Raw genomic sequence first — 15,597 nt, 5'->3', positions numbered from 1 at the left:
CTTGAACCTCCTATTACCCCTCCTCTGAGTGCGCTCCTGAATGTACCTATAGTAACACATTCCAAGTACATAAACTTGAGTTGACAAATAAATAAAAACAAACTTCTTTGCTTTAAAATTTTATTTATTTTTTTTTGCTTGAGAATGCGGCGAATTGTAAAGTCAAGAAGGCGGAGCAACTTCAACTCTGGCAGTTTAATGACACTTTAGTGCGCAAAGCGTGAGATATTCTGCATGTTATTGCGTTACGTTCCCCTGTGGAATGTATTTTCTTGTGTATTGTAATATGCAGCAAGTGGTCTTTCTTTATATTTGTTTTTTTTTTTTTTTTTTTTGCAACAAGTGTTTTATGTATATCCGGTTGACATTTTTTAAAAATCATTTTCATCTGACAGCAATTAAAAAAAATTCAAAATCAAAAGAAATAAAAAAAAAAGTACTCAAAAAATCTCCAGGTTTTTTATTTAACATTTTTTTAGTAGGTATACTAAAGAATTTTGTGTTTATTTTCGAAACGATTTTCATAAATCAAAATGTTATTGTCCACTTTTCGTTCTATTTTTTTTTTTTTTTATTTTTTCGATTAATTTTCTTTTCTTCATGTTTTTTTTTTTATTTTTTTTTTTTTTTTTAATAAAAAAAAAATAGAAAAATAAATAAAACAATTTCCCAATCTTATTGGATCATTGGCAAAAGTCTAAAAATATTGTGTGTACCCCCTAAATAACACCTACACGGTGATAAATAGCTTAAAATCTAAAAATGTATCATTATTAGTTTTTTTTTTTCTTCGTAGAGATACAGATACTGTTGTTGTTGAGATAAAAAATATTTTATTTCGTAAAAAAAAAAAAAAAATGAATTATAATTAATTACTAAAGCTTATGAACAAAAGAGCCTTGAAAGAGGACGTCAGGGTAGAGTATATCGAATCAGGTGTTTCATTTTTTTATCGTTTTTTATGACATTTTTGTTTGTTTTATTGGAAAAATGAAATGAGTTTTTTTATAACAGATGGAAGTTGGAAGAGGGATTAATGAAATGCGTTGCTATAATTTGTTTTTCTGTGTTTTGACTTCTTTCAATAGGTGCATCGTGTGTTTGTTGGGTTAAATGTGTGTTAAGGTGCAAACAGATTTAATCCATAATGAACTGTTTACGATAATGGGATGTCTCTTTCAACGGGAGTAGGTTTATTGAGAAAGAAAAATTATGTGAAAATTGCGACAGGGTTGTCAGTTTTTTTGTATTTTTTTTTTATATAAGATTCGCATTTAAATGAATATTTATTTATTTGGGTCAATATTTCAGGATATTAGTGGCACCTTTAACATTAAAACACACAGAAAGTTAGCTTTACGATTCTAATAACTTAAATATCATTTTCATTACCATGTCGCATTAGACCAGTGCTAATAATTTTTGAAAATAAAAAAATTATTAGCAGCATATGGGTGGTGGGAAAATTTAGGATAAATGGTATATGAAAGGGGAAAAATAAATTGCCCACAAAAAAATTGGGGGAAAGGGGGTGGGTGGGGGAAAAAGTGGGGTGGGTGTCAAAAATCATGGTTTTTTACGATTTCTGTCAAAACTAGACGTCCTACCGAAAAAAGTCAAATGCAAAAGTTGTAGGTAGTATAAATGTCTACAACTTTTACTCAAACAATTTTTTTCTATAACCTCAAAAATATTGGAAAAAATGCAAAAATACGATTTTTTTATTTTTTATTTTTATCTTTTACAAAAATGGTTGGATTTTAACAAAACTTGGTTTAAAACTACTTTGTTATGTTTTCTATCTATTAAAAATGGTTTTTGAGCAAAAAGTGAATTTTTGGATTTTTGACGAATTTAATTTGAAAAAATAGCCTATTTTTCAATCAAAAAAGTTACCGAAAAAATTTTTGATTTTTGAAAAGTTTGAAATGAAATTATTTAGATTAAAACCTATTATTTAAGATTGTGTGGAAAAACTATACTTTTGTTTTAGAAAATATTGAGAAAAATTGAAAAAAACAAAAAAACGATTTTTAAGATCGATTTTTCCGTAAATGACAGTATTATTGGCGAAAAATAATCTTCCATAGAAACTAAATTATACTTTTCTAATGGCCTTTGACCTTCTTAATTTGAATCTGGCATTAGAATAGCTCTAACGTGAAAAGTTTTTGAGATATTGAATTTTGAACGTCCAAAACACTATTTTTCTGATTTTTTGCATGGTAATATGTCATAAACGTGATGAGATAGAATTTTTCTGACTTCGGATTCGAGCTCAGCGCACAAAAAACCATTAGAAAAATATACTTTGATTTCTATTAAAATAACTTTTTGACTAGTGAATTCGAACAGGGAAGAAAAAATCGAATGCCTTGTTAGAATTCACTTGTCAAAAAGTTATTTTTATAGAAATCAAAATATATTTTTCTAATGGTTTTTTGTGCGCTGAGCTCGAATCCGAAGTCAGAAAAATTCTATCTCATCACGTTTATGACATATTACCATGCAAAAAATCAGAAAAATAGTGTTTTGGACGTTCAAAATTCAATATCTCAAAAACTTTTCACGTTAGAGCTATTCTAATGCCAGATTCAAATTAAGAAGGTCAAAGGCCATTAGAAAAGTATAATTTAGTTTCTATGGAAGATTATTTTTCGCCAATAATACTGTCATTTACGGAAAAATCGATCTTAAAAATCGTTTTTTTGTTTTTTTCAATTTTTCTCAATATTTTCTAAAACAAAAGTATAGTTTTTCCACACAATCTTAAATAATAGGTTTTAATCTAAATAATTTCATTTCAAACTTTTCAAAAATCAAAAATTTTTTCGGTAACTTTTTTGATTGAAAAATAGGCTATTTTTTCAAATTAAATTCGTCAAAAATCCAAAAATTCACTTTTTGCTCAAAAACCATTTTTAATAGATAGAAAACATAACAAAGTAGTTTTAAACCAAGTTTTGTTAAAATCCAACCATTTTTGTAAAAGATAAAAATAAAAAATAAAAAAATCGTATTTTTGCATTTTTTCCAATATTTTTGAGGTTATAGAAAAAAATTGTTTGAGTAAAAGTTGTAGACATTTATACTACCTACAACTTTTGCATTTGACTTTTTTCGGTAGGACGTCTAGTTTTGACAGAAATCGTAAAAAACCATGATTTTTGACACCCACACCACTTTTTCGCCCACCCACCCCCTTTCCCCCAATTTTTTTGTGGGCAATTTATTTTTCCCCTTTCATATACCATTTATCCTAAATTTTCCCACCACCCTTATGCTGCTAATAATTTGTTCAACTTTTGCCCTCTGAAAACCGGATTGGCACTGGTCTACATGGGCTTCTTTCGTTTGATGTTTCAGTTTGTGGAAAGGTTTTGCTTTTCGTAAAAAATTTCTAAGGAGGTATTCAATTCGTATTTTTTTATGTTTGTAACCTCATAACTTTGGACTGAGTGAACCAATTTTGATAATTCTTTTTGTATTGGAAAGCTGGTGCACGCTATAGGAACTATGAGAGTTTTGAACGATGGAGGTCGGTTTTGTTGTTTTTTTTTTATAAAAATGATTATTTTATGAAAAAAATCCAATTTGAGAAAAAATACCATTCTTAGTTACTTCCATCTGTTTTCACATCTTGTAGGTCGGGTGGACTGATATTTTGGCCATCATCGTCGAAGAACCCATCACATCAGTTGCGGCACTTCTGACAGCCCCTTGACAGTGTATCCACTGGTCTTCTACATTTGGGTCTTGTGGTGGTTCCTCTGAAAGATAAAGAGAGACGTGGTCGGCAAAAGTTCAGCTCTTCTTGCTTCTTTTTTATTTCATATTTAACCTAAAATTGTAGCCACTGGAAGTAAGTTCCTAAGGAAATATTTCCATGTGAATGACTGTGGAATGTGTGTTTTATTTCACAAACGCCACTTTTGAAAAGATATAGGAAACATTTTAAAAACAGTAAGGCGATGACCACAGACAGCGGAATTGAACATTAAACATATGTGGAATAGTGTGGAACTTATTCGAGATTACTACGATTTTAGCCTAGTATTCTTGAAAAGGAAATAAACGCGTTCCACAAAGTAAATTTATAAGTTCGTAGATTGAAGAGGAAAAAGAGCAAAATTATTGTTTAGAAAATGTGGATTGTGGAATGAAAAATTCACATTTACACAGATTTTTTTTTTCTTTTCGACAATGAGCACAAGATCAATAATATAAATTAACTGTCAAACTTTGATTGTTACTAAAGTTCCAAACCAGAACAGAACAACCTTTAAGAACTGACTCAAGGAACTTCATTGAATAAACTGAGAATTTTAATAATTAATACTTACTTCTTTTTACTTTAAGAACCTAAGCAGAAAACTATTTTCTACCTGGTCCTATTTTTCTTCTTGTGGAACGTATGTCCAGAGGACTCCTTGTAGATGAATCCAAGGCAAAAAATAATTAATTTGTTTGCAAAGAGATGAAAAGGTACCTACTTTGCCAAGACATTAAAAGTATAAACGTTCCATGAGCTAGCTCATCGTTAGCGGAAAATTAAGTAAAAATTGTGGAACGTATTCAAACTAGAACTTAGTCTGAATAAAAATAAAAAAACTTCTCATTTTGAATGGCTTGATTCTACGTATTTCGAATCAATGTTTTTTTAATATCTCAATTGTCCATTATTCACTCTTTTAAATTTCAAAAACTACCATCGACCATATTTAATTTGCAATTATAATAAAAAACAATCATATCTCAATCAACGTTAAATCTAAATAGCCCTTATCATAATTACCACTTCAAAGCCACTTATTTATTTAAAGAAGAAAATATTCCTTCCCCCTCATACACAATGAATGAATGGATGAACAAAAAAATTCAAACTTCCTATCCACACCATCGAATAATATCCATCTTCATATTTAAAATAACATCACCACCGACAACGACACAGTAGAAAAAATAAAAACAAGGGAACGAACCTAGATACAAAAACAGACACAGACACTTTCTTCCAGACATCACTTTACTAGCTGTATATAGCTTGAAGATAATTACAAACAGTTGGCAGAATGCAATCATCTCGATTTCAAAGGAAAAACGTCACAATCGTCATCTCATCATCCACACACATGATGATGTACGTACAACCCGCACCAGACAGCTCATCATCATAATCATCAACATGATCATCATCATCATCCACATAACCAAGAAGAAAGAGTGAAAGAGATAGAAAAGAAATAAATCAACCAAAGATGATTGAAATTGGAATACCAGCAGAAGTACAATATGGCATTCATATTCATATAATACGGGCGGAATTAAGAATGAACCCTAAAGATGAAAAAAAAAAAAAACAGAAAGATGAGGGAAGACACTTGCACTCTTCACCTCATCTTCGAATTGAACCTGTTGTCGCCCCTTGTTGCGGTTGATAAACCGTTAAATCATGTGAAGTTTTTGTCAAAGGGGGAACGAAATTTAAGAGGAATACCTCAGGGCAGTCATATCAGACCATCATCTTTCTTTTTGACTTCTTGTTATTTTTTCTATTTTATGTACGAGTAAGTGTACGCGTGTTTGGTGTGGTTTTTTGATTTTTGTGGTTGACAGAGGATGGATCCACCAGTTCGTCGTCAGGTTCCCGTTCCACAAACATCTCTTTGGAAAAAAAGAATTCACCCTCCTTCAGTCAGGAGTGCTATGATTAATTTCATCCTAAGTATCTCTTTGGTTTCTTTTCGGCGGGACAAGAAAGTCAGTGTGTGATCGTATGTCTTTGATATTTTTTTATGCGATTCGTGTGTTTATTTATAAAGTTTGAAGATGGAAGGTTACACAAATAGACTCTGGCAGCATTGGCGGCGGCGCACAGTGGAACGTCTAGTACAAAATTCCGGACATTGGGTGAAAATTTTTTTTTCATTCTTGTAAATATTTTTTGTTTGTTAATCATAGAAAATTGTCCCTTCTTTCATAATCCACAAGTTATTTTTATCAAAATGTTTTGGTTTCCAAGATACAGAGTCTCAAGTGGGGACTATTTCACAAGAAAAAAAAAAGATGTTTTTCTTAGAAATTTTCATACTCTTATATCTGGCTCATTTTTTAAGATATCTTCTTTAAATAAATTTTGTTGATAAGATACTGATATCTAAAATATATATTTAAGAAAAAAATCCTAAAACTATATTTCTAAATAATTCTAAAACACGTTTTTCTATAACCCTTTTTGAAAATATCTCTTCAACTTTGAAAATGCTTTAAAAAAAATGCTTACATATGCCCGCTCTCTTAGTAGTCTAGAATGAAAGCTTAATAGTTTGTGTGTAATATTTTAAAACATTTGGATCCGACCGAATCCGACCCCGTTTTTTAGAGCACCATCTTTACAAATTTAACCCTTTAGGTATTTTTTTTTTATTTATTTTTTTATTTTTTCCTATCTGTAAAGGGGAGGGTTGGTGTTATTTGGCTAGCTTAAAGTGTCATGGGGTAGTTTAAACCAAGAATATAACTGCTGAATACGTAACGTAAGGCAGATTGACCAAAAAAATAAAGAAAGAGTGAGTAAAAACAATTAATTTTTAAGGTTTTTTTAAGAGTAAAGCACTGATGTAATTTTTTATGCTTATTTATTTTCTAACAAAATCTGGATAATAAAGTAAGAATCTAACTAAAGTTTAAATTTAAAAAAAAATATATATTTCAATTTCTAAAGCGAAACGGAAATTTGTATAAAAAAAACGGCAGAACGAAAAATTTTGTTATGCTTTTCGTTTCACAGCACACGAGATTGACAAACGATATTATTACCTGAATACTTGGAAAGTTTTCAATAATGTTTCACTAATGTTTTTTCAGGTAAAATTCCTTAGTCCAAAAGAATTTTGCACCTTGTGAATTTTAATTTCTTCAAAATTATTTTCAAGTTTTAATTTATTGACATTATTTAATTTTGACATTCGTTGCTGACTTTGGAGGCTTAGAAACATTTTCGTTTCGCTTCAGCAGCGTACTAGGTAAGCTTAAAATAGTGTCATGGCTTCGAAATAAAATTTGTCTTGCAAACAATTTGTTCTCTGAATTGTTTCTTATTGAAGAAAATAAAATGTATTTTTTTTTTGGTTTTTTGAAAAATTTAAACTCCAGTTTTTTGTTAAGAAATTTGTTCTAAAAATATGTACAATTTCATTTGTTCGTTCATTTGATCATTCGTTGGTCACTCTTATGTACATTGTACATTTTAATTTGCAATTTTAGCTACTTGTCTTTCATATTTAGCTGTACATAGCTTTATGATTTTTTGATAAATAATTTTAGTGTATAAGTAGGTATTTTGTTTGCTTTTTTTTTTTATGAATCCATCATTTTCTTTTAAATTAATTTCATTATTAAGTTGACAATACTTATATTTTTTCATATTTTTTATGTTTATGTTGGTATTTTCATAATAATACCCATTCATTTTAAAATAACACATATTTACATAAGATAATCCTTTTTAAGCTATTTTTTATTCATAATAATTTTTTTTTGCAAATAATCGGTATTTTAAAAGACTGTTAACAAAATGTGTAAACGCTTTTTTTTACTTAATAAATAAGACAATAACGTAAAGTATTAATTTTATGTGTAGTAAAATAAGGATTTGGTAGTTTTTGTATGTTAACAGCTATTTTAAGTAAAAAAAAATTAAAGAACTAAACATTTTTTGTGATTTTTTATTGGATTCAATTCTGTGATTTTCAAGAAGCAATATAGCGAAAACCGTTTTAGGATCCGTTCATTAGATCAGAAGTTACAGTCCCATGACCACTTTTTCATAGTTTCGATCCACTGTGCGGCGGCTGGTAGGCAGAAAGGCGTGAAGAAGTCGCGTGTGCATGGTGCACTTGCTGCTGTACTTTTGAGGCTGTATGCTAATCAGAATGTAATTTCACGCACCTTGTGTAGAATTTGTAGAATCAACTGCAACACATAAAAAGAGATACAAATTTAAAGACAAAGATTGGATAAGATGGAATGGATTATATATAGAGGAGATTTGGAAGTCAGATGCAATTTTTCGCATAATTTAGAGCCGTCTTTGATGTGGTATGAAATTTGGTTTGTTGTTTTTGTTATGTTGCTCTTTGATTTAAGATACTTGGATATGGAATTGGAAGAGGGATTAACTTTTTGATTTCATCAGAAAAAAAGTCAAAGGCTGTCATTTGTCACACTTAGGAGATATCACAAGTTTATTTATTTCCTGCGATGTCAAATTCAAGTGATTTACAAGTGAGTTTTTTTAACGGGTGTGGTAGTTAGTTATGACATAAAAGATTTGGTATGAAGTGAATATAACTTTTCAGCCTATCAAAAATAAATTCAAACATCCTCCTAAAAGCCTATTGACGAGTTCCACAGAAATGAAAATCTCAGGTTTACGTTCCACAGCGTCTCTTTGCCATGGAAATAGTTTGTTAAGCAAACGTTAAGTATTCTCATACTGAATTGAAATAACATTCTCAAAAATTGTGGAACGTATTTACTTTTCAATTGTGGAACGCATTCATTTTACGATATTTGACAGGAAATAACACATTTTTCTTTTCACTTTACCCGTCTTGAAACTGGTTTTATAGTAAAAGAATGCTGTGGAACGCGTTTGATTAGAAAGTGCTCCAATTAAAAAAAAAAAAAAACAGAATAAGGTGTATAACAGTACAAATTTGTGGAACTCATTACTTTAGGAATAAAAAGGTGTTTATTTAGGCAGTCTGTCTGTACGGAGATTAATAGGTAATGAAACATTCGTTCAAAACCATTTGCTTCTCAATTTCATGATAACATAAAACAGATCCTTTTCTTGGTAAAAGCTGTTTATTTCACAAATTTCAAGATCTTAAATATGAATATTTCATAAGAAATAACTTAAAAGCTTAAAAATTGATAAGAAAAGTTATTTAAACTATAATAACAAACAATTTAAATGAATACGTTCCACAAGCTTTTTAGGGCGTTTATTTGAACTTCACAGCGATCATAAATCGTTCTTGTCTGGCGACTGAACTTATCCTAAGTGGAAGCATAAGATCACGTGAAAAGTACTAATACCAAAAATGTACCAATTTATGTGCTGATAATTAGCATAATGTTCAATTTCCCGAAACTCTAATGAACTTATAAACCGAATTTTTAGCCTCTTCTTACTCACGAGTTCAACAAATTTATATTAAAATACTTTCTCTTATCGAATTTATATTTTAATTAGACCTCCCACAAATATTTTTTTGCAAAAACTATGACTACCTCGAAAATATTTAAAATATTTTAATCAAATGCAAATAAAAGCATCACACATAATACCAGTTTATACAATGGCAGTGGAGAACCCCACAAGAGTCACGCAGACGAAATATGAGCTCTTTATTAATCAAATCAAAAACCCATTTATAAAGCCATCTTCAGGTCAAATGCTTTAAATTCCAATCTTCATTTTAAGATATCCCACACAAATATAAATGCTTAAATCATTCAAAACAAATTGGATCCAACTAAATTAGTCTTAGAGATAGATATGAAAACTAAAACAAATTCCAGTAGCTTCCAATTTGGAATAACCCCGCATTTAAAAAAAAAAATATAAAAAAAAACAAAAAATTTATAAAAAACTAAAAATTCATTTTATGTAAATTTTGTTTTGAGAGAAAATTCTCAAATTCCCCAAAATTAGATCGTTAATAATAATCTTAAGTTGATACAAAGTGTGAATTATATATATAAGTATCACAACGTTTATCTTTATTTTTATATGAATAAAATATTTTTTTTTTTAAGAAGACCTTAAGGTGTTTTTGGACTTTAAGTTGTAATGCCATAGCCTATTTTGGTGGACATTAATGTCTTGTTTAACGATCATTCAAAAAGTTTTAGCTTGTATATTCTCCGCCAACTCGCATATCATCATCAGTCATGCTCATGTGTTTATACCCGTATAATCTGATATCATTTCATGGGGTTCGCGTCAAAACAAATATTTTTTTTTTTTTTTTGAAAAATTTCAGAGTCGATCAAAGATTCCGTATAGTTGCAGCCTCGACATGGACTTCGTCGTCGCCGTTTGCGCACATGTCAAAGCTCATCTTGAACATTGATGAAGCGTATCACGAGCTCATGCGGCTGTCACTTTAGTTATCTTTATTCTGTTTTTTGTATTCTTCTTTAAAGTTGTCCGCCTTTTTTTTAATATTAACCAAATTCACTGTTTATCTGTATTTTTGTTTTTATTTATTTTGCAGATATCTTTACATGTTGCTCGGAAGTATTCGGATCATGTCGGACATCATGTGAGAATGTAAGTACAGTGATGCCAATTTAATTTTATTTTACATAATTCGCAATCGAGGTTTTCAGATCAATTTGACTATCGTGAATGTACTTGCAGCTTCTCTTTTTACAATCCACAAGTATTATTACGAATTAAACATGTGGAACGTATTCATTTTATAATCACGAGAGACTTTCGTTGAATACGTTCCAGAACTTTCTTACAAGCCAAAATGTTTTAATTTGTAATAGAGAAAATGTTTCTAAAAGACTGGAAACCTAGAATCCACACATTAGAAATGTGGAATGTATGGAAGATTTTCATTCCATATGAAAATATATTTTAAAGGCTAGTGATCACTACTCGTGAAATGGAAAATGAACGTGTTCCGCAAAGCATGAAAGCCCTGACATTCTGTGGAATGTAAGCTGCTTACAAATTTTACGTACATGTGTACAAACATCCCATTTCTACTCTAAATGATATTCGTAGGCACTTGACATTCGATTGGTACATTCCACAACTTTTTACTTCCTAAAATTTATTTATCGTAATAGAAACAAATTCTGATAGACAGGATAATTAGAATCCACATATACAAAAATTGGATTGTAAGGGAGGTTTTCAATTCACATGAAGATATATTTAAAAGCCTATTAATAAGCTCTCGTGGAATGAAAAATTAATGTCTTACATAACAATTGAAAGCCCCTGACAGACTATGGAATGTAAGTTTATAAATTTTACGTATATCGGGTTTCTTCAAATATTTCATTTCTAATCGAATTGAGGTGCGTACTTGACTTTCGATGAATACGTTCCACAGCTTTTTAAACACCAAAATATTTTTATTTCCATTAAATTAAAGAGATTGTTTACTTAGGATCCACAAATAAAAGATGGAAATGTGAGGAAGATTTTAATTTTACTTGAAGATATATTTTAAAGCCTAGTACTAACCTCTTGTGGAATGAAATACTAATGTGTTCCGAAACAATTGAAATCTCCTGACAGACTGTGGAATGTAAGTTAACACACTTAACGTATTATTCCTAATCGAAATGAAGTGTTACTTGACTTTCGATGAATACATTCCACAATATTTTACACGCCAAAATCTTTTATTCCAAACAAAGTTAAGAATTCTAGTAGATTGAGTAATTAGGATCCACAAATATAATATGTGGAATGTAAGGCAAATTTTCACTTCACATGAATACATATTTTATAGGGTAGTACTAACGTCTCGTGAAATGGAAAATTATCGTGTTCCACAAAATATTAAGTCTTTTCAGAGGCTGTGGAACGTAAGTTTAAAAAGCTTCCGTACCTATATGGATATCTTCCACTACAATTCATTTCTTCACTAAAAGGCTAGTTATTGATCAAAGAAGATATATTTACAGTAAAATCTTTAGCAAAATGTATGATCCATTTGTGGAACGCATTTTTTTTTCCTTTCGAAAGAATGAAGCTAATATAAACAAGACTTCAAATGTAGTTTACTTAATAAAGTTAGGAATATTTTCTTGCAGAGAACCCGTAGAAATGGCAACACTTACGATTATATTTTCCATCTTTTGCTGTTAATAGAGGAATGTACTTTTTTGGATTTGTCAATATTTATTGCCCATCCGTATGCGATTAATTTCCATAATCTCTTGCTCTGTTAGTGATTAATCAAAGCAAGCGCACATGATGTTCGGCGTACATCGCAGGCAAATGTTAATACTCCACAATAACCAACAGGTGGAGCTACCAGTGAATAATTCATTATGAGTTGACAAGCATTCAGGCGATTAGTTTAGTTTCCTTTTCTTGTGTGTGCATAGTTATCATGCAAAAAAAAACAACACAGGACAATAAGTTAAATTGATGGTTAATTATCTGTTTTTCTAGAATTTATTTGCATAGCTAATGAAGAGTGGAGCTCCTTTTTACGTACCCACTCAAGGTATTCAGAAAGACACGACATAACTTATAAAATATGGCAACTTAAGAAAGAAAAAAAAAGGAAGACACCCTATAAGCGAAACTGATAATTACAAAACCACGCATTTATGCATCCGTTTAAGTGTAATCATCATCTTCAGCTTCAGTTGGTTGTTGTAGGTCTTAACTAGTTTTGTTCATTAAAAAAAGTAGAAGAAAGAATGTTAAGAAATATGACCAAGATTGAAGAGTATTTAAGAAAATAGGGAAAAAAAAATTAAAAAAGTTAAACTAGTCTTTCGGGACGAATCTAATGAAGGTGAATGTTGCAGTTAGTTCCACACGACTATCATCGATCGTCGCGTCGCTGTCTTGTCTATATAGAAGAGGTGTGGGCTTTTTTGTATGATGCAAGCCTACAAAAGAGTTTAGGAAAAATCAATTTTCCGTCAAGAAAAAATAAATTGCTTTCATGGATCAAGTAATGTGAGCTGGTGTATCTAGTGTGTGCGCGAAAAATATGTTAAAAAGGCGGGACAACAAAAACTATATAAAGGCGTTATGAAATGAATTATTAGATTGAGGAAATACTTATAATTATGTTCGTGTTTAATAGAGCAATTTATTTTAGTTTTTTTCTTAAGATAGTCTAATCTTAGAAAAGAAACTATAATGAAGTTGATTAGAATTTGTAAGTTTACAAATTGAATTACCTACTTTGTAGTGGTTTTCAATGAATTGACCGAGAGAGTACCACACTTAGTGGGTATTAGAGACGCAATTAATTTCAAAATTACGAAAATGCTTTGATGTTCATTATTTTTATTGAATTTTTGTTCTTACTCCACCACCTCAAAACTAGATTGATTTAAATAAAAAAGAGTGATAAACTTACATTTTGTATGCTTATGCTTAATTGGCAATTTTTTTCTGAATAACATCAACTCTGCTTTTTACTTGAATTTAGATTCAAACTTAAATGGCGCCCAACGTGAGTTATATCTCTTAAACTTTGTAATTTTTTTTATTTAATACTAGTCATATTTTAGTGAATATAAACACATTTTGTAACTTTTCTTTAAGTGTCACAAATGTTTATTTTTGTTGAAAATGGCGCCCAACATTACATTTTAAGTGCTTTATTACATACTTTGTAGCTTAATGTTTAAAGTTTTTTGTCGCATTCTATCATTTTCGCTTATTTTATTAGATTTTTGAAGATAAAGAGTTGTTATTGTGAGATTTTGCTTACACTTATGTTGAACGTTGATCTTTAAATTAAAATTGAAACAACTTAAGAAATTTTTTTATTTTTGTCGGACTTCAGCTTTTGTAGCATTTTATCACCCTAATTTTCAACAGTGAGATAGCACAGTGGTAAAGCATTCGCCTAGTGACCCAAGAGTAGTAGGTTCGATCCCCAGCGGCTGTCAATTTTTTCTTTTTTTTTAATAAATTGATGATTTTTTTCAAAGTTGAAACAACTTTGATTTAAAAATGTTTTATAACGGAATAGAACTAACGATGTTCTACTTTGATTTTAAAATTTTCGTCTTCAACGTAAAATCATTCCGAAAAATAGTTGAATCAACGTGGTTTTCGTTGATTTTAAGCTGTTTTTTCCCTCAGTGTAGTTTCACAAGCATTTTTGCAATCGCTTCGTTCTATAGGTTGGTTAAGTGCATAAATGTGGAACCTATTCCTTTTGCAACTCAGTCGTTTTGTCTTGTTCGCATTTGCATCCTTAAAAAAACTAGTTTTTGTCGCGTAACATGTTGTGGAACGTATGTATTTATTTTATATTCGGCAAAGGCGAACATTCCAATTCAGTGATAAATTTATCAAAATTGTAGTACAGAGAAATCGAAATTCCACAAATGAAAAGTTTTAACTCAGAATAGAATCTGGTGGATCGTAATGCTGATGCTGACAATTCCATGTAAGCGATTTTTATGAAAATAATTTGTATTGACTTAAATGGAGGAGTAGTTAACGACAAATTTGGAAGTATTTTAGATAAATTTTTACCAAACAAGATTTTGTGGAACGTATCTTGAGCAATTTTTGCACTTGTGGAACTGTATGAATTTTCACTCCCTAGGACATAAGACTAGAACTTATTTGCGTAAAAATGAGACATTTATGTTTTTCACGTCATTCTACGTTCATTTTACCAATTTCCAAACAATTAGTCAGAAAGAAAAAGTTTAAGGTCGTATTGAAAAACTTGAAATGCGAAAAATCTTCCCAGGCATTTTTTGGTGTATTTCAAAACTATATTTATTTATTTTTAAATTCACTAAGCTCTTTTACATATTTCTTTGAACAAGTAAAACCTAGTTCTAACATCGAATTAATGTTAAATATTCATACTTACATCATATTCGTTTGCGTGCAAAATTTTTATCATTACGTTCCACAGCTTCTCTTTTCATGTTAAATTGTACAATAAATGTTAAATTGGAACTATTGTGTAAGTGTCTGGCTTAAGAATATTTTTTTTTTCGTGAAATTCAAAAAAAATGAAACGTTCCACATCTGTACAACAGGTCATTACTTTGGTTTGATGTTCTATTTTCATAATTACTTCAACTCATCTTTGGTGGAAAATAAAAAAAAAGATTTTATTTTCACTTAAACATTACACTAACCTTTATTTTGTACACATTTCGAGGGCAAATAGTATATTCCTACATTAAAAGTCATTTTCGTAGTATTATTAATTTTATGTTCCACAACTTCTTTTTCGAAATACCTAGAACTATTTGCAAGATTTCTCATATTATCTTAATGGCCCTCTGTCCCACAACCCATACATTCATACGGTTGGTCGAATTAATTTAAAACAAATACGATCCACATGTTTATATTTAACGCCTTTAATGAAATAAAAACTTACTAGAAAATTTATATTGCCATAAGTGACTATTTCCCCAATTTACACCCATCTCTTTGCATATTGAAAATGTCTTTGTAAAAATTATTAGAAAACAATGAAAATTAGGTTTAAAGAACTATAACTTTTTTAAAACTTATTTATAAACACTTACGCTGAATTTATAACTCATTTGACCTAAAAGTTTATGTATTTCTAATCAAAACCTACGTCAACCTTTTGCATTCAATCGTTACTATAACAAGCTGCAGGGCACAACTTGCAGGGTTATGTGCGAGTCTACTATAATACAAATATGTTGTCTTGTTGTCCGTCCAATCTAAAATGCAAATGCAACAATATTTTTGTGGTCTGCCAAACTTGTTCTCTATCAAATATAAACTTAAACCCAATCAGCAATCGAAAAAGACCTACTTTGGAATATTGAACCCACAGCCTCCGATAAAAAATG

At 30.1% G+C, this 15,597-nt stretch overlaps 1 protein-coding gene across 1 annotated transcript in view; it reads left to right on the top strand.

Annotated features, from left to right (window-relative positions):
* Positions 1-15,597, top strand: part of LOC129919910 (reversion-inducing cysteine-rich protein with Kazal motifs) — a 48,542-nt gene that overhangs the window by 9,400 nt on the left and 23,545 nt on the right. Inside the window, exon 2 of the mRNA XM_056001016.1 lies at positions 10,290-10,345. Coding sequence (XP_055856991.1) covers positions 10,290-10,345 — 56 coding nt within the window. The remainder of the gene's footprint in view (positions 1-10,289; positions 10,346-15,597) is intronic.

This window comes from Episyrphus balteatus, chromosome 4 (assembly GCF_945859705.1).
Source record: "Episyrphus balteatus chromosome 4, idEpiBalt1.1, whole genome shotgun sequence".
Taxonomy (NCBI): domain Eukaryota; kingdom Metazoa; phylum Arthropoda; class Insecta; order Diptera; family Syrphidae; genus Episyrphus; species Episyrphus balteatus.
Note: the sequence above shows the minus strand (reverse complement) of the source record. Positions and strands in the feature narration are given on the sequence as shown.